Source organism: Cyprinus carpio, chromosome B19, assembly GCF_018340385.1.
Source record: "Cyprinus carpio isolate SPL01 chromosome B19, ASM1834038v1, whole genome shotgun sequence".
Classification (NCBI taxonomy): domain Eukaryota; kingdom Metazoa; phylum Chordata; class Actinopteri; order Cypriniformes; family Cyprinidae; genus Cyprinus; species Cyprinus carpio.
This window is the reverse complement of record NC_056615.1, coordinates 5704293-5725864: the sequence shown is the minus strand read 5'-3', so window position 1 is coordinate 5725864 and position 21572 is coordinate 5704293. Positions and strand designations below refer to the sequence as shown.

Genomic DNA, 21572 nt, shown 5'->3' with positions numbered 1-21572 from the left:
TTCAGGATTTCCCCCATTCATTTAGATGGGACTGGGACTTGGAAGCATGAAATAGCTTCCCTGAGGCATTGCAAATATGGCTGCTGAGTGAACAGACTGTGCTTGGCTCACTTTCTATAAAATGTATTACTAGTGTCACTTTCACTTTTACTATAAAAATGTATTACTAGTTTCATCTCAGTAAGTGACAAACAGATTTTTTTACAATTTAAAAATTCATTATATTATATATATATATATATATATATAATTAATAATCATTGTTACAATATCAACAGCAATTATCAAATAATCAAAATGTCCTATACTCTCATTTATAATCATATTAAGCTCATATCATTATGCAACTATTTCATTAATAATTGTATTACTAGTGTAAAACAGATACATTTAAAAATCAATAAATTCCTAACCCTCCAAAAAAATAACAAAAACAAACATTAATTTCTGACTCTGCCATACAATTATCAAAATCAACATCCTCTCTCAATCCACTGAGTCCAAACAAGATGGTTACAATGCAGATCACCAGTCCACAGATGGTTACAATGCAGATCACCAGCTCCACCACCAGAAACAGAACCAGTGTGGCCAAGAAGCCATCGATTAAGAGCTGAGAGCAGCCAAAGAGACAGAAAAACAACAATCTAAGGTACATGCTCGTCCACGTTTGCAAGTTGACAAAGAGATTTCCTGTTTCAGTTAGTTACAAACATGGACAAGCACATCACATGTTGAAATATTAAAAAAGATTAGCAAGAGTGGCCATCTGAGTTTTCATAGCACATCTGCAAATAATTAAAGGTATCTTTCGTTCTGAAGCATTTTCATACAACTGGCCCAAAGTGCAAAACTGACCCTGCTACCACATGCATTCACTCTCCTTTAAATATACACAAAGCTACTGTTTTTTTTCTTTTTTTTTATCCAGATCCTGAACTGTAGAGTAAATTCAGGCAAATTGGACCAATTTTTGTGATGCTGTCACAATGGTGACCCAGTTTACCTGAATTAACATACTGTTTTATGGTTGAATTGCCTTAAAACGACAAAAGTGTTACTTTCAATTTGCCTTTTTTTGTTCTTGCATTATCAGCATATAATTATGCACATTCATGTAAACAAAGTCAAACATAAAGGTAAGAATTACTTACTTTACAATTTCTCTCGACAGTATAAGTGCACTTCCTGTAACAATATTGTTGCTTTGGAAAAGCAGACACAAAAGACAAAATGATGTTGAATTTTGTAAATGCAGCTATAAATCTATTATTTGTATACAAATGTAGCTGCAAGCAAACCCAATTAGCCAATTTAGAAAAACTGTTACAGTTTTTTGGCTTCCTTGACAAACGACAGTGCCCTCAGAAAGGTTTTGGACTTCTGAGATTGGAACAAGCCCAATAGGACATAGACATAGATTTACTAAACAGGGCAAAAATAGGACGAGAATGCAATCCCATAAAAGTTCCAAATAGACTAGAGCACACATTATTAAATCACCTTGGATGAGTCATTTAAATTCACTGTGTTTTTAATGTTTTTAATGCCAAAAGAGGGTTAGTGCAGGTGCAAGCTGTTAGTTAATCTCGCCCAAAGAATGTTAATGTGGCTGGCCATCACTGGGATCAAAACATAAAAAAGCAATTACAAACATGAGCATCAGTCAAAAATGTACAGCACCAAAGAAAAAAAAAAACAGCAAAGAAATAACTTCAAACCAAGAAAACATTAATATTCTATCTTATCAAGAACATTATGGAAATTATTTTCATTTTCCATTTTAGATCTAAAATAATTTTTTAAAAACGTTTCACTTTACTGTCCAAATACCTTGAAAGGGCACTGATTTTATTCATTTTCTCCCTTATTGGAAAAAAAAGTCTGTACCAAGTGCAAAGGGTCGGTATCCTTATAGTTATTAATCTACTCTGTTATAAATATAAGCAGTAACAAATTAATAGGAGAGATGTGAAACTATTATTGTGATTATGCTATGAAATATATTAAAATATCTATATATTTCAACAATTAAAAATTATGATAAACCAATTACAATTATACATTCCAATCAAATTGCTTAAATTGCTTTTCCAATTTAAAGCAATTTAATAAAGTATAAGTTGCATAGACAATCCTACATCAAATCAGAAGTCAGTACCCCAAGTAACAACATTACCTGTCTTTTTTTTTTCATTCCAACATAATCCTTCAATTCATTGAGCTCCTAAAAAATAACCTAACTATACCTAAATTATACTACAAAACAGCTTCCAACTTTGAAAGCACTAATTTGACTTCATATAAAAAAGCAGACAAACAGGTCTTTACTGAAGATTCACAAAAATCCTTCAACCATGTGAAGTATACGAACCTGACTTTTTGACAGACACACATTATTACTGAAACTTTTGAAGACGCTATGTTTTGCACTTCGGTACAGTCCTTTGAAAAGGCATCAAGGAAATTGCTTAAAGAAAAAACTGTAACAATAAAGTTGATGTGGCCAGTTCATCACATCATCACCCACTTACAGCGTTTTATCCTTCCCACTGCACCCAAAACATGCATTCATAATCAATATACTGTATGCATGCATATCTACAGGACTATGTTTAAATGTGCAAACCCATCTTCCCATAATGCAAGGCGCTCAGCAGTGCAGCGAGAGAGTAGCAGATGTGTGAGCTCACCACAGCATAGATCTCCAGTCTCCTGCAGTGCTCACAGTGGTACGTGTCCTGACGGTAAGGCAGGTGACGGGACAGCAGCCCAAGAACAGCAGTGGAAAACGCTGCACTGACCAGGTGAGCAACCAGTGTGGCTTTCACTTCACATGGTGGGACAGAAGTCACTGTGCAGCTCATGTAACTCATATACTGTCATTTGATAAAACACTGAAAAATGAAAGCCAATGCAGTACTGAGAAAAAAAAAATGAAATACAATGCCAGTCAACAGTTTGGATACACATACTTTTTTATGGTTATTATTTTCCACAGTCATCAAACTATGAGAATGTTAGCAAATGGAAGCATGGGAATTACGTAAGGACCAGATCATAACTCTCTTGTACTTTTCTCTTCTTCTTCGTATAGATTAAAGCTCGACATGTTTCAAGTAGTTCACATGAGTGACTGATATGTAATTATGTGATTGTTTGCTCCAAACCAAACACCTCCTACCAACCTGCTACCAACATCCACCAACTGCTGAGACCATCATATCTTTCAAAAAGCAGATGAAGACACACCTCTTCTGCCAGCACTTAACTACCACACTTAAACACACTCTTAAACTATTTATTAAACTATTTTAAACTAATCTGTTTTTCATTAACATTAAACATTCACTATCTGTTCCAAAACAAAACAAAACAACTTCTAAGAAAATCATAAACAGTCACTATTTATATTTCTTATAAACATTAAACATTCACTATCTGTTTCAAAACAAAACAAAACAAAACAATGCAAAAGCAGCATTCATTATCATCTCCAAAACAAAACAAAAAAAAAAAATCAAAACAGTCACTATTTCTAACATTTCACTAAGAAAAAACAAACACAAACTAATTTCCATCAACAATGACCATTTATATTTTTCTAAATAACTAATTTCCATCAACAAATGCAATGCAAATACAATGCAAAAGCATTGAGCATTCATTATCATCTCCAAAACAAAACAAAACATCTTTTAAGAAAATCATAAACAGTCACTATTTCTAATTCTATAAAAAAAAAATAAACATGACCATTTATATTTTTCTAAATAACCAACCAAAACAAAACAAAACAAAACTAAACAAAACAAAACTAAACAAAACTAAACAAAAACTTTTAAGAAAATCGTAAACACGACCGTTTTTTTCTAAGAACTAATTTCCATCAATTATGCAAAAACATTAAGCATTCATTATCGTTTCCAAAAAAAAAAAAAAAACATAAACAGGCATTATTCTTATTTTTCTACAGAACTAATTTCTATCAGTTATGCATAAGCATTAAGCATTAACTATCTGCTCCAAAAAAAGAAAAGGAAAAATAAACATAAGAAAACGAAACAAAACAATACATCTTTTAAGAAAATCATAAACAGACATGATTCATATTTTTCTATAAAACTAATTTATATCATTTATGCATAACATTAAACATTCACTATCTGCTCAAAAACCAAAACAAACAAAACAAAACAAAAACAAAACAAATAAAAACAACTTTTAAAAAACGAAAAAGGAATCATTTGTATTTTTCTACAAAACTAATCTCAATCAAATGCATAAGCATTAAAAGATAAGAGAAACATAAATTTAGTCAAGCATGTCCAAGATGTTGACTAGTAGTGAGGGTTCAGGGTGGGTAGGTGAGTAGGTTAGTATAGTTTCATTAACTCTGCAAACCTTGAACTTGTACTCACCCAGAACAGAGACAGGAACCGTCCAGCATGGATTAAAATGGATCCAGACACAAGCAACTGATAACAAGAGACTTCTTGAAGTTTGCAACATCCTTAGTAACAACCGGATTCATAATAACATATTAAACACCCTGCTTTTAAGGTCCATTAGCACTTACCTGAACAACAATCACTACCACAACAATGACATCAGGAGAGAAGTGAACCTCTTCATAGAGCTGAAGAATGGTGATGCTCAGACACAAGCACAAGACTGCAATGATGATCTGAATGGACTGAAACAACAAAACAAAACTCAATCAATGAACTTAATGCTGCCAAATAGGCCATTTCAATAGTTTTATAACAGAAAACAATTAAACTTTGATTTGATGTCAAAGATTCGGTTTGTTTTGAGAAATATGCTTTGACACTCTAAATAGCGTCAAACATTTGCATAGTCAAATGCAATTCATGCAATCACACTGAATGAAATGTGCAACACAGGGGCTTACAGTATGAGAAACAGCTGGATCTCTGGTGTATGGAAGATATTCCTGTGCACTTTTTTATGCATTTGGTATGGGATTTGTTGCAGTGAATGTGACACTCACGCCCAGTGCTTTCGGCTCCACCTTCTGAAAAGTCTCGACCTGCTTTGGCGTCAGGTTTCCTGCAGGGCGCGTGGGGCCCTGACTCTCAATGCCCATGCTGATGTCAGTCAGTTTGAGGCCTGGCTATGCTACAATCAGAGAATCAGCTGGAGATACAATAGCTGGTTTTGAAGAAGAAACTGAACTGAATAGGGAAATAGAGAGAAATAAGAATGAAGACATATCAGGACAGAATGAAAAGGACAAAAATATGGATGACTGAGCATTAAATCACGTTAACACTCAAAAAGGTTATGCTCATGGTGTCATTTGTGCCTGAAAGGTCATTAAAAGGTTATTGGTTTCAAAAAATCATATTTTTTTCCATGCTATCTCTGGCCTAAAGGTCCACCATAGAGCTATTTTGAGGAATTTAACTAGATTTTAAGTTTTTGTTTCCAATGATTTCTATCCTATTTGCGTCAATATAATGGAAGTCAATGGGAACTAAACTGTTTGGTTACCAACATTACATGAAATATTTTGTGTTCTGCAAAAAAAATAAAAAATAAAAATAAAAATAATAATAATAATAATAATTTGGTTATGAAAGTCATTCAGGTTTTGAATGGCATGAGGGTGAGTAAATGATGACAGAATGTTAATTTATGAACGGACTACCCCTTTAATATTTTATAGAGATGCATCACATGACAAGATTTTTTGACCAAAAAAAGTGATATGTGAATGTGAATATGATATAGGCTATACAGCAACTAAGATCTCCAAAGGGGTTCGCCAGTGTGTCAATCTGAGGAACCCTATATAGTGCCTCCAGTAGGCATATCTTTACAGGCTACTGCAAAAGTATTTCATATTTCATCAGCACTAGACCATTTTAAATCTGTATAAGGATTATAACATTTTAAGAGCGCATCTTTACACATCTGAGTCTTCTGAATTTCTGCGTGCGTTTTTATCATATACAGCTGTTTCACATGTTCAGCGGATGAGATATTAAATGGTTTCTTGGCCTCGAAGGCAAGAGGAGCAGCCAAAAATAGACGCAGGGCAAACGTGCAGCTTCATCATCTCCTCACATCCGCAGTGTCCCGCACTATGACAGCATGCAACTTTATTTCTGAGCACAACTGCGCCACGAATAACGCTAAACAGAGCGACTCACCCCCGTGCTGTATTATGCTTCCCAAATCCTAAAAGCGTGTAACCTTCAGCGCTGTCGTATATAGGTGGGGCCGCGCGCGCGGTCGTGCTGTCCCAAATTGAGATTCCTTCAAACACACGTGATGCCACTTACCTCTGCAGCTCAAGAAAAACGCGTTGATTCTGCTTTTCTTTTTTAAAGGCGAAAGTGAAGCCTTAAGTTATTCCATTCGTGTTGCGGCTGAAGGGAAACAACTAGTTCATTGTGAGGTGTGTGATACGCGGCTCTCGCGCAGTACTGCAGTGAGGAGGCGCGGTATGTATGGAGGCAGATTAAGTGATGCGGCGCTATGGCAACCTCCAGCATTCACTAACGCTCCCGTTCATTATCTACCTATACACACACATATATATGGGTTATATAATCAGTTTTTAATACCAGCAGCACCACTGCGAGATATTGCTTTTATAACAGCATTTACAATTCCATATTCTATGTGTAGTAGCTTACGTTTCAGACATAAGTTACGATGGATTTTTTTTTTTTTTTTTGCAAACTTGTTTTATAGTCTTTTAAAAAGTTTAATTTTAAACATTTTTTTTAAAGGAAGTCTTTTATATGAGCAACAAGGCAGCAGTAATCTGATTGAAATACAGTAAAACATTAAAATTGTGAAATATTATTACAATTTAAATAGCTGCTTTCTATTTGAATATATTTTAAAATGTAATTTATTAATGTGATGTAAAGCTGAATTTTCAACATCATTGCTCCAGTCTTCAGTGTCACATGATGATCCTTCAGAAATCATAATAATATGCTGATTTAACACTCAAGAAACATTTATTATTATTATCAATGATTAAAAAAAAAAAGAAAAAAAAAGTTGTGCTGCTTTATATTTTTGTGGAAAAGTTCAGGATACTTTGATGAATGGAAAGTTCACTGAACAGCATTTTATTGAATTAGAAACCTTTTGCAACATTATCAATTTCTTTACTGTCACTTTTAATTAAGTTTGCTGATTACAAGATTTAATTATTTGTTTTTTATGTTACACTACTATTCATAAGCTTGGAGTGAGGTTAAAAAAAAGAACAAAAAATGTATACCTGTGTGTTTAGGAAGGACAAAATTATAATATTGCAAATGTTTTCTATTCCAGTAAAATGCTGTTCAGTGAACTTTCAATTCATCAAAGAATCATGAACCTTTACACAAAAATATGCAGCAGCAAAAACTGTTCAACATTGTCCAACATCAATTAATAACATTATTGCAGAAAAAATATTAACAATTAAACATCAGTAAAATTTAAGCCGTTAATAAGCATATTAGAATGATTTCTAAAGGTTCATTGATGCTGAAAATTCGTCGTTTGCTGCCACCTAGTGGATTTTATTTTTTTAAAATTTGAAAGAAAACTTTCCAACACTTTAAATCAGCATCTTTTATTCTCAAAACAGCCTGCATCATAGGCTATAAAAAAATAAACAACATAATCTTTCAAAAACAGTGGCGTGCAGGAGAATGCATCTAATCCTGTGACAGGCTTCACATACTGGACTTCGACTGGTCTCAGTTACCCAACTACAGACAAACAGATACATGGAACCATTCTCTGAACCACTAAACAGAACAAGTTCTCCGTCATTTGATTATAAAACACACATTTGGCAATATCACAATTTACAAGTGATTTCCCCAGAATGAAGACTTCAAATCCGTACCGTTCAGTGACAAACCACAGGCTGGGAAAGAATAAAACAACAGGTGCAGGTCACTCCCAATTTAGTGGATGCAGCTACAAACAGGCCCAATATACTGCTGTGCAAACGCAAAACACAACTGCCGATTTTTTTTTTCTTATCATATTTAAGAACAAAACAAGTTTCTTTGACTATGATTTTTCCTGTAACAGATTGGCTTAACCATCTCCCAGTGCTTTGAATAATAAAAACTGAACAAAATTCAACCCAAAAATCCTTCGAGGCCATTTTCTCAGTTCCAGTGTTGAAGTTCCTGTGTTTTGTCGTTAGGGCAGAGTGAAGTGGTCAATATTGAACGAGGTAACCAGGCTCCATAGTTTTCTATAACAGGTCGCGAAATAACACATTTGAGTATTATTTTTATATTGAGATATTGTTACTCTGAAATATGAATGATAGACAAACATCTACTCGTACCTGCACATTACTGATCAGCACAATTTTATGCATTACAAAATACTTATTTAAATTAAACCACTTGAAAAGCATCTTCGAAAGCTTCATTTTTGCATTGGTGCAACATTCGAGAGATAATTGACCCAAAAATGAACATTCTGATATTAACTCACCCTCATGTCATTCTAAACCTGTATGAGTTTCTTCAGCGGAACACAAAAGATTCTTTTTTTTTTTTCTTTCTTAAAATTTTTTCAAAAACATAGTTAACCAAACTGTTTCTATTCCCATTGTCTGACATCGTTTTTTTTTTTTTTTTTTTTTTTTCTCAACATAAAACAAGTGTCACGGGAAACCAAAACGGTTTGGTTACCAACAATCTGAGGGTGTATAAAATGACAAAATTTTAATTTTTGGGTGAACTGAAAGAAAAAAAAAAGTTACACCGACAATACCTCGTCTTAGCATTCAAAAATAAGGAAAAAAGGCAAAGACTAAAAAAAGATGTGCGATATAGCAACTCTGAACAATGCAGACAAGAGTACAGGAAACTGAACATTTGATCATATTGGAAAATATGCAATTTCAAGCAATTCTTTGAAGCTGAAATTAGCCGATGATCAGCTGCCTCTCTTAGGAAACTTTATTACATTTTACTTTTAAGGTTCATGAAAATTTGTAATATAAAATTATTTAAAAAGTGTATTTTAAACTGAGCTGACTGAACAGCTTCTGACATCAATTAAAACCTTTGAAGAGATCAATAAAAATCTTAAACTGACCATCTACGTATACATGTGATTTTAGAGAGGCATAACATCTGAAACACTTTAGACTGAAACAAACAGTTGTCACATAAATTACAGCATAAATATGAACGAACTGAAAAATGTACACTACTGAAGTACCAAGAGTTTAAGATCTTTGAGTCTTACAGCTCAAAAAAAGGTCAGGTGTGCAGTTTTTACCAGTTTTTTTCCTCTCGGAAAGCGAAGTGGTTCAGGGACAGGGCTCGATGCAGGAGAAGCCCGGTTTGGCTCAGAAACGAGGTTTACAGTGAACCCAGAAAACCAGACGAGTGCGTCAGATGGGTGTGTTGGGCAGGTGACCGTTTGAGCTGTTCAGCATGCTGTTGCTCAGCGTGATGGGAGATTTGCCGTTATGTGCCTGACCGTTGTGGGACTGTCCGTTAGGAGCTTGTCCGTTCCGCTTTTCCAAACAAGGCGAGTTTCCTCTGAGAGACTCTCTCTCCTGGGGCGTCGCACTTCCGCTCTTCTCGACGTCCCTGCGAGAGGAAGGAGTTTGCGGGACCGTCTTGCTAGGACAAAGATGCCTGAATCTGTTAAAAGCGATGGTTAGCAAGGCGCTGATGCACAGAGCTAAGAGAACGGACACCACTACAAGCTCCTGAAAGTAGCTGGGCGTGTCCGCTTGCTGGAGGTTTTCACCAGGCTCGGTCATTCGGGAGTCTTCCTTTTCCATGCCAAGCAAGCGAGTAAAGTTCCTGCTTCTGCGAGTGGTGGCCGCCGGTGAATCTTTGGGTGTGACTGTAGGATCCACTTCGTCTGGTTTAGGCGTGGGCTCTGTTTGTTCAGGTGTGATGGGTCTGGTAGTTAAGACGGGGGTTTTAATTCCTGTTTCTGTGGACGGGGTGCTGTGTGGGCGGTTCAGGGTGGCTGGTGGGACGGTGGGGCTGCTCTTCTGTTTGACGTTGTAGGCGACCAGTGTTTGAGTGTAGCCGTTCTCCACAGACTGGCACAGGTAGTGTCCCAGGGTGGACGGGGTCGCCACGAAGCTGAGGCCGCCGTCGTCCGACTGAATGTAGATTTTGGGCGAGAGCTGGCTGTTGAGACGCTCCCAGTGGCGTTTGGCGAGGTGCGACGCTCCCGGACACTGCAGGTGCACTACTTCGTTTAGTGACACGGACACCACTTCACCTGGAGGTCAGGGGTCAAGGGTCAGCACACACACCACAGTTAACACCATGCAGTTAAACCAGTACTATGTTCAGCACATCAATAAGTACTAAAGGCTTAAAATGCTTTTCTTTTCTTGGATGAATTTTCCAAAATAAAAGTCAGCACAGGAGGTGCTAATCTTTCTGAAAATATTTCATGTTCACCTCATTTTTGCAACTGTTACATCCCTGTTACCTTTACCTAGAACATGACTGAACAGTTCAAACCTCTAATTTGTGTGATTATAATACACTAAACACAATACAACACACTAATATTACATTTAAATGAAAACATAAAAAAATAAGTATTATCATTTATAAGCACAATAGAATGGGAAACATTCACAAACAGTGTTGGGGGAAATGCATTTGAGTTATGAATCGGATTACCCTTTTAAGTAACAAGTAACATTACTTATACAACAAAATATCAGTTTTTTCAAATGAGTAACCCAGTTACTCTGTTTTCCCATTTATTCACCGACAGCTCTCCTGTCCACATGTTTCAAGAAATCTGGAATAAGTGCAAAGGCGCTTCCTTCAGACTGAAGCTTATTAATTTCACTTTTGGTGTGAAAGGGCCTTTACAGTTGCCAAAAATATATCCTTTGGGTTCTTTGTTATTAATAACAAATGAGCAAACCTAGCCCAGCTGACAAAAAGTAATGCATCACATTACCTTCTATAAAAAGTAAGTGACTTTTTAAATGGAGTAACGCAATATTGTAATGCATTACTTTTAAAAGTAACTTTCCCTAACACAAATTTATCTTAAATTCTGCTATCACTCAGTATGGGCTGGCTAGTTTGGGACAAAATGTTGGTTTGCAGTTTCTGATAAATCTTATTTACCATAATTACTTTTTAAATAATTTTAACAGTTAAACACTAAAACCTGTGTGAAAATTAAAATAATGCTGTGAATGACACAAGATCATGAACTATATATATTTTTTTAATAATGGAAAAAATGATGCAGCAACAGGGTTCTGTTTAAAATGTGTGACGTTGCTAAATATTACGTTTTCTTTTTGTTAATTTTTTTTTTCTAAAGTGAAGGAAATATTTAATCAGATTGTGCCAACAATTTGCCATTTCTGTATGATTTTACTGTTGTTAATTATTGAATGCAGTTTGGGAGGCAGGAAGGTCAAACGTTTGTAGAAAGTGCCATAAACAGCACTGAAAACACTCTAGTAACAATGAGACAAACTATAATAATATCAGGGACTTCTACTGAGCTACCCAAGTATAAGATTTGCAAATGCAATTAATTAATTATCATATATGGTTATTTCAATTATACATGATTAAAAACTATTATTATATATTATTATTAATTATTACACACGAGACTTGTGGATTAGAAATCATTTATACACTGATGCCTAAACATTATATACTTGTATACATGAACTGTACTCACTTGAAAGGGTTCGGGACTGGACTGAGCGTGACCTGGGGGTCATATATGTACACTGCACTGACACATTTCCCTCATCTACATCCTGGACACTGTGAAGAGTAGTGAAAAAAAAAAAAGACATTAAAAACAGTTTTCTGATGTAATCTAATGAGTGCAAATTCTGAAATCTTCAGTATGAAAAATAGGTTTGAATATGTTTGGCTGCGTTGATACTTACAGATGGTCGTGAGCGTGTATGTCTGTGCAGAGCTTCATCACAGGGTCCCAGCCACAGAAGGGGTCTCTGGCTAAAACACACTCAGCACAGCTCCAGTAGTATGAACAGTTGGACACAGGCACTGAAATAACTCCTTCTGAAGAGCCCACCAGCACTGCACCCTGGGACAGAGACAAACATTTACACTCAACTCTTTACACTCTTTCTTGCACAGTACAATAAACTTGCAGATTCATGAGTAAATTAAATTACTATGTGAGGATGAAGCTGTAACTAGGGGCACTTTTTATATTATAGATGCTTATTTAAAAATAAACAGTCAGTGCATATAGCTCTCAGAAAAGCTGTGCTTTCGCTGTTGATGGCATGAGGCTAATCTGGGGTCATTCCTTTAGCTTCTAAACAAAGGTCTAAGCAAAAAAACACCACACTAGCAAACCTCTTGCAGATTAAATTCAGTTTCTGAGGAAAAGTGACTGCTGAAGTCAGTGAAACCAGGCCTGCAGGCTACAGCTTGTGGGTCAGTAACACTTTTCACACTTTCCGTTTCTTTATCAAACAATTCACAGAATTAAAAACTGAATAAAGACACAGAAAATAAAGTGTCCACATGTCTTTCATGTGGAGCTGGCCTGTAATTGGCTGAGCAGTGTGATGGGAGTGGTCTAACACACCATCTGTGTCTCACCAGCATGATATTGTGAATGTTGTGATTGTGTTAGAGTCTGAAATGGATTAAATACAGACACACACAGACGGTTGTTCTCTGAAGTGATGGTACCTTTGAGACTGACAGCAGGAGGTTTTTGACTGGCTGAGGTTGATGAAACACTTGGATCTCCTCAATGATGTGAACTCCGTTCTTCAAGAGCACAGCCTTGTGCAGGTAGCCAGACTCTACAGGGAACACAGTAAAGGTGATATAAGGGGAAAACATCCATGAGAGGATAATTCTAAGAAACATTACAAAAAAAGTATTTACCTGTGAGCAGGTAAAGCAGAGTGTAATCTCTGCCGCGCGCTCCACGGACTCTCTGAGCTGCGATGTTGCTGTAGCTCTTATCAGGTGACACCAGTGTCAGGCCCTGATTGGCCGGTCGAACACTTTTATCAGCCAGGAAGTTGTCTTTAACAAAGCGCAGAGTGTTGTCTGACGCATTATGGAGGCCACACTGCAGAGATAAACAGCAGAAATTTGAATAGTTAGATTTAAGTGCATAAGAAAACAGAATCAGAGAATATCATGTCAAAAATACAACATGAACAGTAATAATCTTAAAATTGTAATTTTTTTTGTTTTAATATAATTTAAAATGTAATTTATTCCTGTGATGCAAAGACTAATTTTTCAGAATCATTACTTCAGTCTCACGATCCTTCAGAAATCATTCTAATATGCTGATATACTTATATATTTGAAATGCAGTCTTTAGTGTCACTTTTGATCAGTTTAATGCATCCTTGCTGAACAAATGTATTAATTTCTGACTTTTGAGCAGTATGTAATACAATATAATAAGGGTCTTCTCAGGACGCTCTCATGACACTAACCTCTCCAGGGTTTGCCATTTGCTCCTGTACCCGCGTGCTCCATTTTAAAGTGTCCCGATTCAGAACCTTGTAATGTCCATTAAACACCTTTTTAATGTCTTTGAGGCTGAAAGCACACACAGCTGAGCGACCCAAGTTAACTTGCCTAAAAAAAAAAAAAAAAAACAATAAAAAACAACAAACCGTTTTTTTTTTTTTAAGCAAAACAGCTTATTATAAAATAAATCCTCGCCAGTTTCAAATCTGGAAAAAACAACTTTCAGAGTAATTATTTGAAGCATGTTTCCTCACCACTGAGAAGTGAAAATCCCATAGAATAGAGTTTCGTCCTCAGACGTGCCCTCTGGTGGTGAAAGGCTGACAATGTCCTGCAGGATGTTGTAGGGCAGCTCTTGTTCAGCTTGACATAGCAGCTGAGCCTTGGCAAAGGTGGTCCAGCGTTTTTGCAGAGTACGCTGGCCTCCCACATCACTCTAAAAACAGATTAACACCTCCTTCAGAATGACAACGAATCTTTCATTTGAATTTGATGACTGCAAACATGCTTGTGACAACAAGTTGACTAACACTAGAAATGCATCTAAAACAATACTTACGGTGCAAACTTGGGCAACGCGAGACACTGTAAACTTGTCAATGAAGTCATATTCTTTTCCAGTCTCACTAAAGAAGAAATAAACCTTCTCCTCACTGGGAACGTACGTGGAGCTGATGAATGTAGGATCTGGAGTAGTGTAGTGAATAGAAAATAGTGTACGTTATGAGTAGACAGTAAAGCAAAATCAGAAATAGTCAAATCTAACTCTCTTTGCTTTTGTGGCAGCATAAACAACAACAAAACTTTTCTTACCTTCTAACCAGCCAAGTGTATCATCCAGTTTCAGATCAATATGGCTGCCTTCGCTCAAGTGGCGTGAAATCACAGGCCGAGTTCCCCTGTAGTCTGCCACTGTTCCGGTGTACAGTTCTCCATCTGAAACACACAAAGAAACATTATATTGTGCTAAATCACATACAAACATCCTTCATTAATAATCTTAGTAATTAGGATCTAGCAAAATGTGAATAAATATGAATATTCTTATTTGCCAAGTTTTGGAAACTTGCATGTACTTCTTTTAGGATACTAATACACTTCCAGCCTCACATTTTTGCCTCACAAAGTCAGAGACAGACATCACACACACACAAAAGTTTTAAATTCCATAAAGCTGGGGGTTTTGGGTAATATTAGGCCAAATAATCATGCATGGGTGGACATTTTGAAAATCAAATCAGTTGGGGTTCATGCATGGCTGTAGGTCTGTCTGATGGTGAGGTAAATGTGAAGTGAACCTTCTCAGGCCTCATGTCTAAAGTCACATGTCGGCCATCCAAAGATAAGTAGATCAACACTAGGATTTAAGAGCAAGAGGATTTATGGTGTCTGTTCACTGGGGGAAATCTGCCTGTCTCTCTCTCTCTCTCGTTCACTCTACTCTTCTTTGCAGCAAGGCCCTTTTCACACCACACACAACTAACCTGTGAGAGCAGCATCAGCAAAACTGCAACACCTGGGTTGTGTTGCACTGCAACAGTGACACTTACTGACACTGACATTTTTCCTGTTGGTGGGTAGTTTCACTCTCCACGTCTGTACTAAAATTCTTTAATATTTAATTTAATTAACATTTAACATTTATTTATTTTTTTAAGTGGAATTTGGTGTGATTACACTGCATGCATTCACTTTTATACATTTTTAAGATACCAGTTTGTGTTGATGAAATGTCAAATCAAAAACATGTCAAGTGTGGAGTTCCACAGGGCTCAGTATTTGGTCCTTTACTTTTCTCTTTGTATATGTTTCCCTTGGGCAGAGATTATCAGGAAACATGGAAATAGTTACCACTGTTACATATGAAACACTGCTTTATATTTTCAAACCTGAGCCAAGTTAACAGAGTGTATTTGTGTTTTCAAAGACTAGTAATTTCCTTCTTTACAAGTCTGCCAAAAAAGATATTTGTTATTGGACCAAAAACCTCTGAACATAAGACATTAGAATAGAAACAAAGCTCCATTCATTTATAATGCAAGTCTATCGCATAAGTTGTATAAATATCTAGTTCAGTCATAAAATTCTAGATGTCATTTAAAAGATCCTCCACATGCAATCTGCTAGCAATAGCACTACACATCACAAGCTGATTGGCCCCTGCTTATTCTGTAGCTTATATAAAGCATAGATAGTCTGCCAAAACCAAATACATTAACACTGTCATATCCATTAACATGCTAAAACTGACTGAAATTTGTTTATAGTGATGTGTTTTCACAGGCTCAGCACCAAAACCTAACTTCCAGCTATGCTTCTTCTGCACAACACTAATGCTGCTCATGTGAGCGGTGTAGGGCTGCTCCGAATACCTTTTTTGAGCTTCGAAGCTTCGGTAATAATCAACACTGAATATTTGAAGCTTTGGAGGGAGGGGGCTGAACATACTCTTCTCTCTAATGCTGTGTCTACACCGGACGCTGCGCTGCGACAAAATACAATAGAACCTGTTATGCTGTCTACACTGGATGCGGCGCAGCAAGTTCCTGATAGTTAACTGCTGCTGCAGTCTATTTATGACGTACTGACACAAATTTCAAATGATTTTCAACGGCCGTTTTGTCGCGTCCAGTGCAGACAGACTGTCGCGTCCGGTGTAGACATGGTGTGATAAAGGCAGGAATCTCTGTGTGTCTGTCTGTCTGTTTGCATTTGTATTATGTCGAGAACCGTTCATCCAATCGACTTCACGTGTGGCAGGTGTGTCGCTGCGGACCCAAGGGAGTGCAGTGTCTCATTTGGTGCAATATGGACACGCGACACGTACAGAATGAATAAACTTTTAATAACTACAGAACAGCGCAAGCCGGAAGCGGCACACCTCACGCGGGCAGCACTTATATGCTCCGAGAACGGACACTGCACTGCACTAGTGATACAAAACACAGGTCTGTTAAGAGCAATAATTTAATATAGACAAATTATTATTAGGCTGGGATACTGAACGTTTTTTTTATGACTGCCGTATTCGCAAGTATTTTCCAACTAAATTAAGTGCACATTTTTATCATGTGTAAAATTACTGATGAACATGCCGGATAAAAGCAGCAGTTATTTTTTTTTCTTTTTTTTTTCTTCACCAACAATAGGCGTACTACTTACAAAAAATGATTTTTCAAACTTAATGTGCTGTGTTAGGCCAGTTTCAAATCGCATATTTGGCACACTGCCTTTCTTGTCCTCACTCAATTTAAAGTGCTCCCACACAGCTGTTTGTCTTCTCTTTCATATGATATGAATCATGACGCTCACTCATGGGCGATTCATATTCAAGTGAATGAGAACCTTTTCGCAGTGGATGCCAGCAGTAAAAAAAAAATAATTATTATTTTCGAATCTCAAAATTGAAAATCAAATGCCAACCCACCGAACGAATATTCGAATAATCGAATATTCTGGTCCAGCCCTAGAGCGGTGTGAATGCTGAATGTAGGCTCTTACCCACAGTTATGGCAGTGTTCTTCTGGTATGGGTCATAAGGACAGCGGCCTCTGCCTTCTTCTGGCTTACCGCTGGGGCCTGTAGCCATGGAAAATGTCTTCGAATTCTGTAGAGGTGAGCACATAAAGCATATGTGCATTAAAACACTGATCACAACTTGAAGCAATTAGACTAGGAGAAAGAGCACAACACAATTTCAGCCCTGCTGATTGTTCAGATTTGTTCTGACGAAACATTGAGAAAATTAATAAAATCCTTCACAGGCTGTGGTGGTTTCATTCAGAAGGCTTTCTATTCTGCATGCACATCTCCCACGAGACACGCACGCACGCACGCACGCACACACACACACAGATCTTCATCCTCTCATGAAAGCACAGAATGAGGAAGAGGCACTTAGAGTGTTCACATGACAGGATCGCAAAATGCTCAATGGCACATGAAGGACAGTCACGCAAGTTTCCATCTTTAAAGTGAACTGAAAAGCACTGAAGTCGTTAACTAATCAAATCTTATTTTAAAAAGTTGTGCGAGGGGACACTACATGAACTTGGGCCCTTAGACACTAAGGCAGCCTTCCACTATCTTAAATAGATTGTTAGTATTTGCCCCCTAGTGGCATCCACACAGAACTTTAAACCTGGTTGTGAAGCAGCTGTTACCCTCCAATAATTCACCATTGTAAAATAAATGAATAATGAATGCATCAAAACAATGCTCACAAAACAACTGATCACCAATATGTCTAAAAGAAAAACATAGGTCATTTTTACCCTGCACTCAAAAGTTTTAATAAGAGCACATAAAATCCGGTCTGGTGGTTGCATACAGTCCAGCCGCAAGTTTAAATATTTTTACACAATGGAAGCTCTAATTTAAATATGAAAAGCTCTAATGTAAATATGAAAATTCTGCATATAATCGGAACTCCATGCAGCTTCTGTACCAATGGAAATGGAAATGCATGACTTTCGGCCTATCATTTGTTGCAAACTGAGAAAAGGCGGCTTAATTGGGCAAAAATAACTGTGAAAAGATGGATGCCGTCTGTCTTACGATGTAGATGCAGCGGGGGCTGAAGGCAAACGTTCCACAGGCGTACATATGGGTGGAGTTCAGCTCTTGCAAAACCCTCACGAAGTTATGACAATCCATCTGAGGGTGGAAAGGGGGTTCGGTTAAACACCAGCTTAAGAAGACCGATATTTTGTTAAGTTTAACATAAGGGTTAAAAAGGTCAGACCGTTTAGCACTGAGAGTGGACGGTTTCCCATACCTTCATTTTGCCTTTCATGGCACAGTCAGCGAGATCTTTTTCTGACGGAGACCAGTCCAGCTGAAATTTGAGTATGAAAAATGGGTCAAATTCATCACATGCATATAAAAATATTATTCAAATGCTGCAAGAAAACATGAACATACATATACATGCATGCAAACTCGTACGCATATATTAAATCACTTTAATTTTCAGAGCACACTGATTACTTAAAACAAATAAAAGATTACAAATAAAACTTGAATAATACATAATATGTATTTATTTCAGTGAGAAAAAAGCTCATATTTATAGACAAAATAATTTGTAGCTTAATCTTTTCAAGCAATAATGCATGAAAGATCTTGCTGAATTATATAACTATTTTTTAGTCACACGTACAAAAGTGTTTTATTGCTTATATAAAATATTATATAAATTAAAACGCTATTTGACTCTGACATAACAGTTGCTATGCAACATAAATAATAATTTGCTATGGACGCTGTTACTATATTGTGATATATGAGACCGCTTGAATGCTGCATTGACCAAACAGCATCCAGGAACGATCCATTAACAATATACAGTATATGTTTTTGTTTAATTATGTTTGTTTCCATTACTCGGATTTGATGTGTTTTTCTAGGTTATATCCCAGTATTAAATCAAAACTCCACTGACCTTCTCCTTCATGGTCATCGCATCCGTCTGACTGACATCGACTGAAAGAACAGAATCACGAGCTCCGATGAATAAAGTGCCCTCATCGTCGCTAAGCAACAGCGTGGTGGTGTTGTAAACATCAGGGTTTGTGAAGATACTGAGGGAACGACCTGGACTACCTGTGACGCAGCAGAAAAGAATATCCACTATTAAAGAGCAGAACCATAATCGGAAAAACAACAGCAAATTACAGTCTTATTGTATAGTTACCGCTAATTACCAATATTTTTATTCCAATTAATGAGTGCAAGAGTTGTATTTCCCAGAATAACCAAAGATAAAATCATATTTAGTAACTGACAAAGAAAAATAAGTCAATATTTGGGATCATTAAAGTGATAGTTTACCCAAAAATGAAAACTCTGTCATTAATTACTCACCCTCACGTCGTTCCAAACCCGTAACGCCTTCTTTCATCTTCTATTTTAACAATGTCGTTACTAGCTTTCTGGACCTTAAATGTAGTAGTTGCATTGCTGTCTATGCAGGGTCAAAAAGCTCTCGGATTTCATCAAAAATATCTTAATTTGAGTTCTAAAGATAAAGGTCTTATGGGATTGGAACAAAATGAGGGTGAGTAATTAATGACAGAATTTCATTTTTGGGTGAACTATCCCTTTAAGATAGCCATTATATTCATATTCCGTTAATGAGAGTTAAAATTATTATTATATATTATATTATATTATATTATATTATATTATAATATATTATTTATCCTATTTAACTGTCCATCATAAGGCCTGATTTTCCAAAAGCCATTATTATTTTGTCTGAGGTGATTTAAATCCCAGATAATTCTTCATCATGATGTGGAAAGATCACAAGCCCATTGAGTTGAATGGGTGAATTTAATCTAAAGTACTGCAGCTGTGACTACAGCAGTCTATAACAGCAGTAGTACTGCAAGCTAAACAGCTACATTTGGTACATATACAATGACTTTTGGATTAAGATATTTTCCCAAGCATATTAAATACCAGCTGATGTAAACTATGACAAGAGTCACATGAAATTTGTCAAAACTGCTGGTTTCTTATGAAGCAGCCATCAGATTCGCCTATGTATTACAAACAAACACTGAGCCGCAGCAATAATGAGAGAAACTGGGATAAAATCACTGACAGCAGGGGGAGCCAAGCCTCCACAGCAAGAACTGATTATTAATCGTGGCAAAAGACAAAAACGCAGTTCTCATGACAGTGACGCAGTGTTTTGGGGAGAATTTGAGTCTGCAGGTTTTTTGATGAGGAGATTAGTTTATTAAGCACAAATTACACAACTTGATGTATCAAATAGGGTTGAGATACAAGCTGATGTTTACATTTTAGGGTTTGTGGTTTTGTGCCATGAGAAGCAATATTAGTGGTAGACTACTTATGAAATGTGAAAGAAATCTTGATTATGGTTTTGTTCCAGCATAGGTACTGTTTTGGATGCACCTAATCAATAATAAAAAATATATATATATTGCTTTAAACCTCAAGTTAAAATTCAACTCTATAATGAGGAAGTCTATCTCCCCAGATGAAAGACACTGTAATTTCGAAAAAGTCAATTCGTGAAGCGTGCAAAGACAACTATGACTTCCTGTTCATTCTTTATAGGCAACATAGAGTGTGTCATAAACGTCTGCCGTGCTTTTGCTTGACTTTTATTAGATTTACACTGTTGCAGGGTTTTTTTTTCACCAGGTGGCTGGTTCACCTCGAGTTGGATGTTTGTAAATTTAAATGTGGTTTGCACTGTTTTTTCAGAGCCTCAAACCTGCCATAGCAGCCAATAACTGGTTACTATTACGTGAACTTCCCCTGAAAACCACATCTCTGATGCATCTCAGCTCAATCAGGTTCAGTCTAGACTAAGATTAGATGGCTACACCTGAAATGTCTCAGCAGATGGGCGACTGTAACCACTCATCAAAAAAAGTGATCTCTTTAACACACGCACACAAACATTGTATAATATAAATAGTAGATAAAACAGAATGCACTTCTGTGAGAGCAGAACAATGAGAACGAGAACAAAATATGAAGGTGACTGCATGCATTATTGATTGTAGTTTAATTTTGTTTAATATGACAGAACAAATATACACATTAATGCATGCTGGGGTGATATCTGCCATTATCTACATGCAAAAACAAGCGTGCATGCAGGCAGTAATGCTATGGGTTGAATATGAAAGGTTGAACAGTTTGGTTGTGGAATTTGCCAGATTATTTAAGATTTTTGATAGAAGTCTCTTATATTAACCGAGGCTGTTTATTTGAACAAAATACAGTAAAAACATTAATATTGTGAAATATTACCACCATTTAAAATTGTTTTCTGTGTGAATGTATTTTAAAATCTAATTTATTCCTATGATCAAAGCTGAATTTTTTTTTTCAGTGTCACATGATCCTTCAGAAATCATTATAATATTCTGATTTGATGCCCAAGAAACATTTCTCATCAATGTTGAAAATCAGTTGTGCTACTTTATATTTTTGTGGAAACCTCAATATTTTTTTTTTTCCATTTCCTTTTATGAATAGAAAGTTCTGAAGAACAGCTTTCATATGAACTCT

General features: G+C 36.4%; 2 protein-coding genes across 3 annotated transcripts in view; both read right to left on the bottom strand.

The window, feature by feature from the left end:
* Positions 1 to 21: 21 nt before the first annotated feature.
* Positions 22 to 6547, bottom strand: si:dkey-81h8.1 (uncharacterized protein LOC100034657 homolog). Its single transcript, XM_042745433.1, has 9 exons — positions 6312 to 6547; positions 5015 to 5198; positions 4580 to 4696; positions 4422 to 4478; positions 2694 to 2831; positions 1155 to 1205; positions 560 to 613; positions 440 to 529; positions 22 to 60 (listed from the first exon to the last, which is right to left on the bottom strand). Exons 2-9 carry the CDS (start codon positions 5108 to 5110, stop codon positions 22 to 24), a joined length of 642 nt encoding a protein of 213 aa, XP_042601367.1. The 5' UTR covers positions 5111 to 5198; positions 6312 to 6547.
* A 1046-nt stretch (positions 6548 to 7593) lies between these two features.
* sema4ab (sema domain, immunoglobulin domain (Ig), transmembrane domain (TM) and short cytoplasmic domain, (semaphorin) 4Ab) overlaps positions 7594 to 21572 on the bottom strand; it is a 29645-nt gene continuing 15666 nt past the window's right edge. For both annotated transcript variants that reach the window (XM_042745977.1, XM_042745976.1), the window contains 13 exons: positions 18958 to 19118; positions 18292 to 18351; positions 18072 to 18170; positions 17016 to 17121; positions 14328 to 14450; positions 14074 to 14201; positions 13769 to 13950; positions 13478 to 13622; positions 12909 to 13098; positions 12708 to 12823; positions 11927 to 12087; positions 11710 to 11798; positions 7594 to 10260 (listed from right to left, as the gene is read on the bottom strand). In XM_042745977.1, the coding sequence (XP_042601911.1) occupies positions 9407 to 10260; positions 11710 to 11798; positions 11927 to 12087; positions 12708 to 12823; positions 12909 to 13098; positions 13478 to 13622; positions 13769 to 13950; positions 14074 to 14201; positions 14328 to 14450; positions 17016 to 17121; positions 18072 to 18170; positions 18292 to 18351; positions 18958 to 19118 (2414 nt within the window). In that variant the 3' untranslated portion in view covers positions 7594 to 9406. The remainder of the gene's footprint in view (positions 10261 to 11709; positions 11799 to 11926; positions 12088 to 12707; positions 12824 to 12908; positions 13099 to 13477; positions 13623 to 13768; positions 13951 to 14073; positions 14202 to 14327; positions 14451 to 17015; positions 17122 to 18071; positions 18171 to 18291; positions 18352 to 18957; positions 19119 to 21572) is intronic.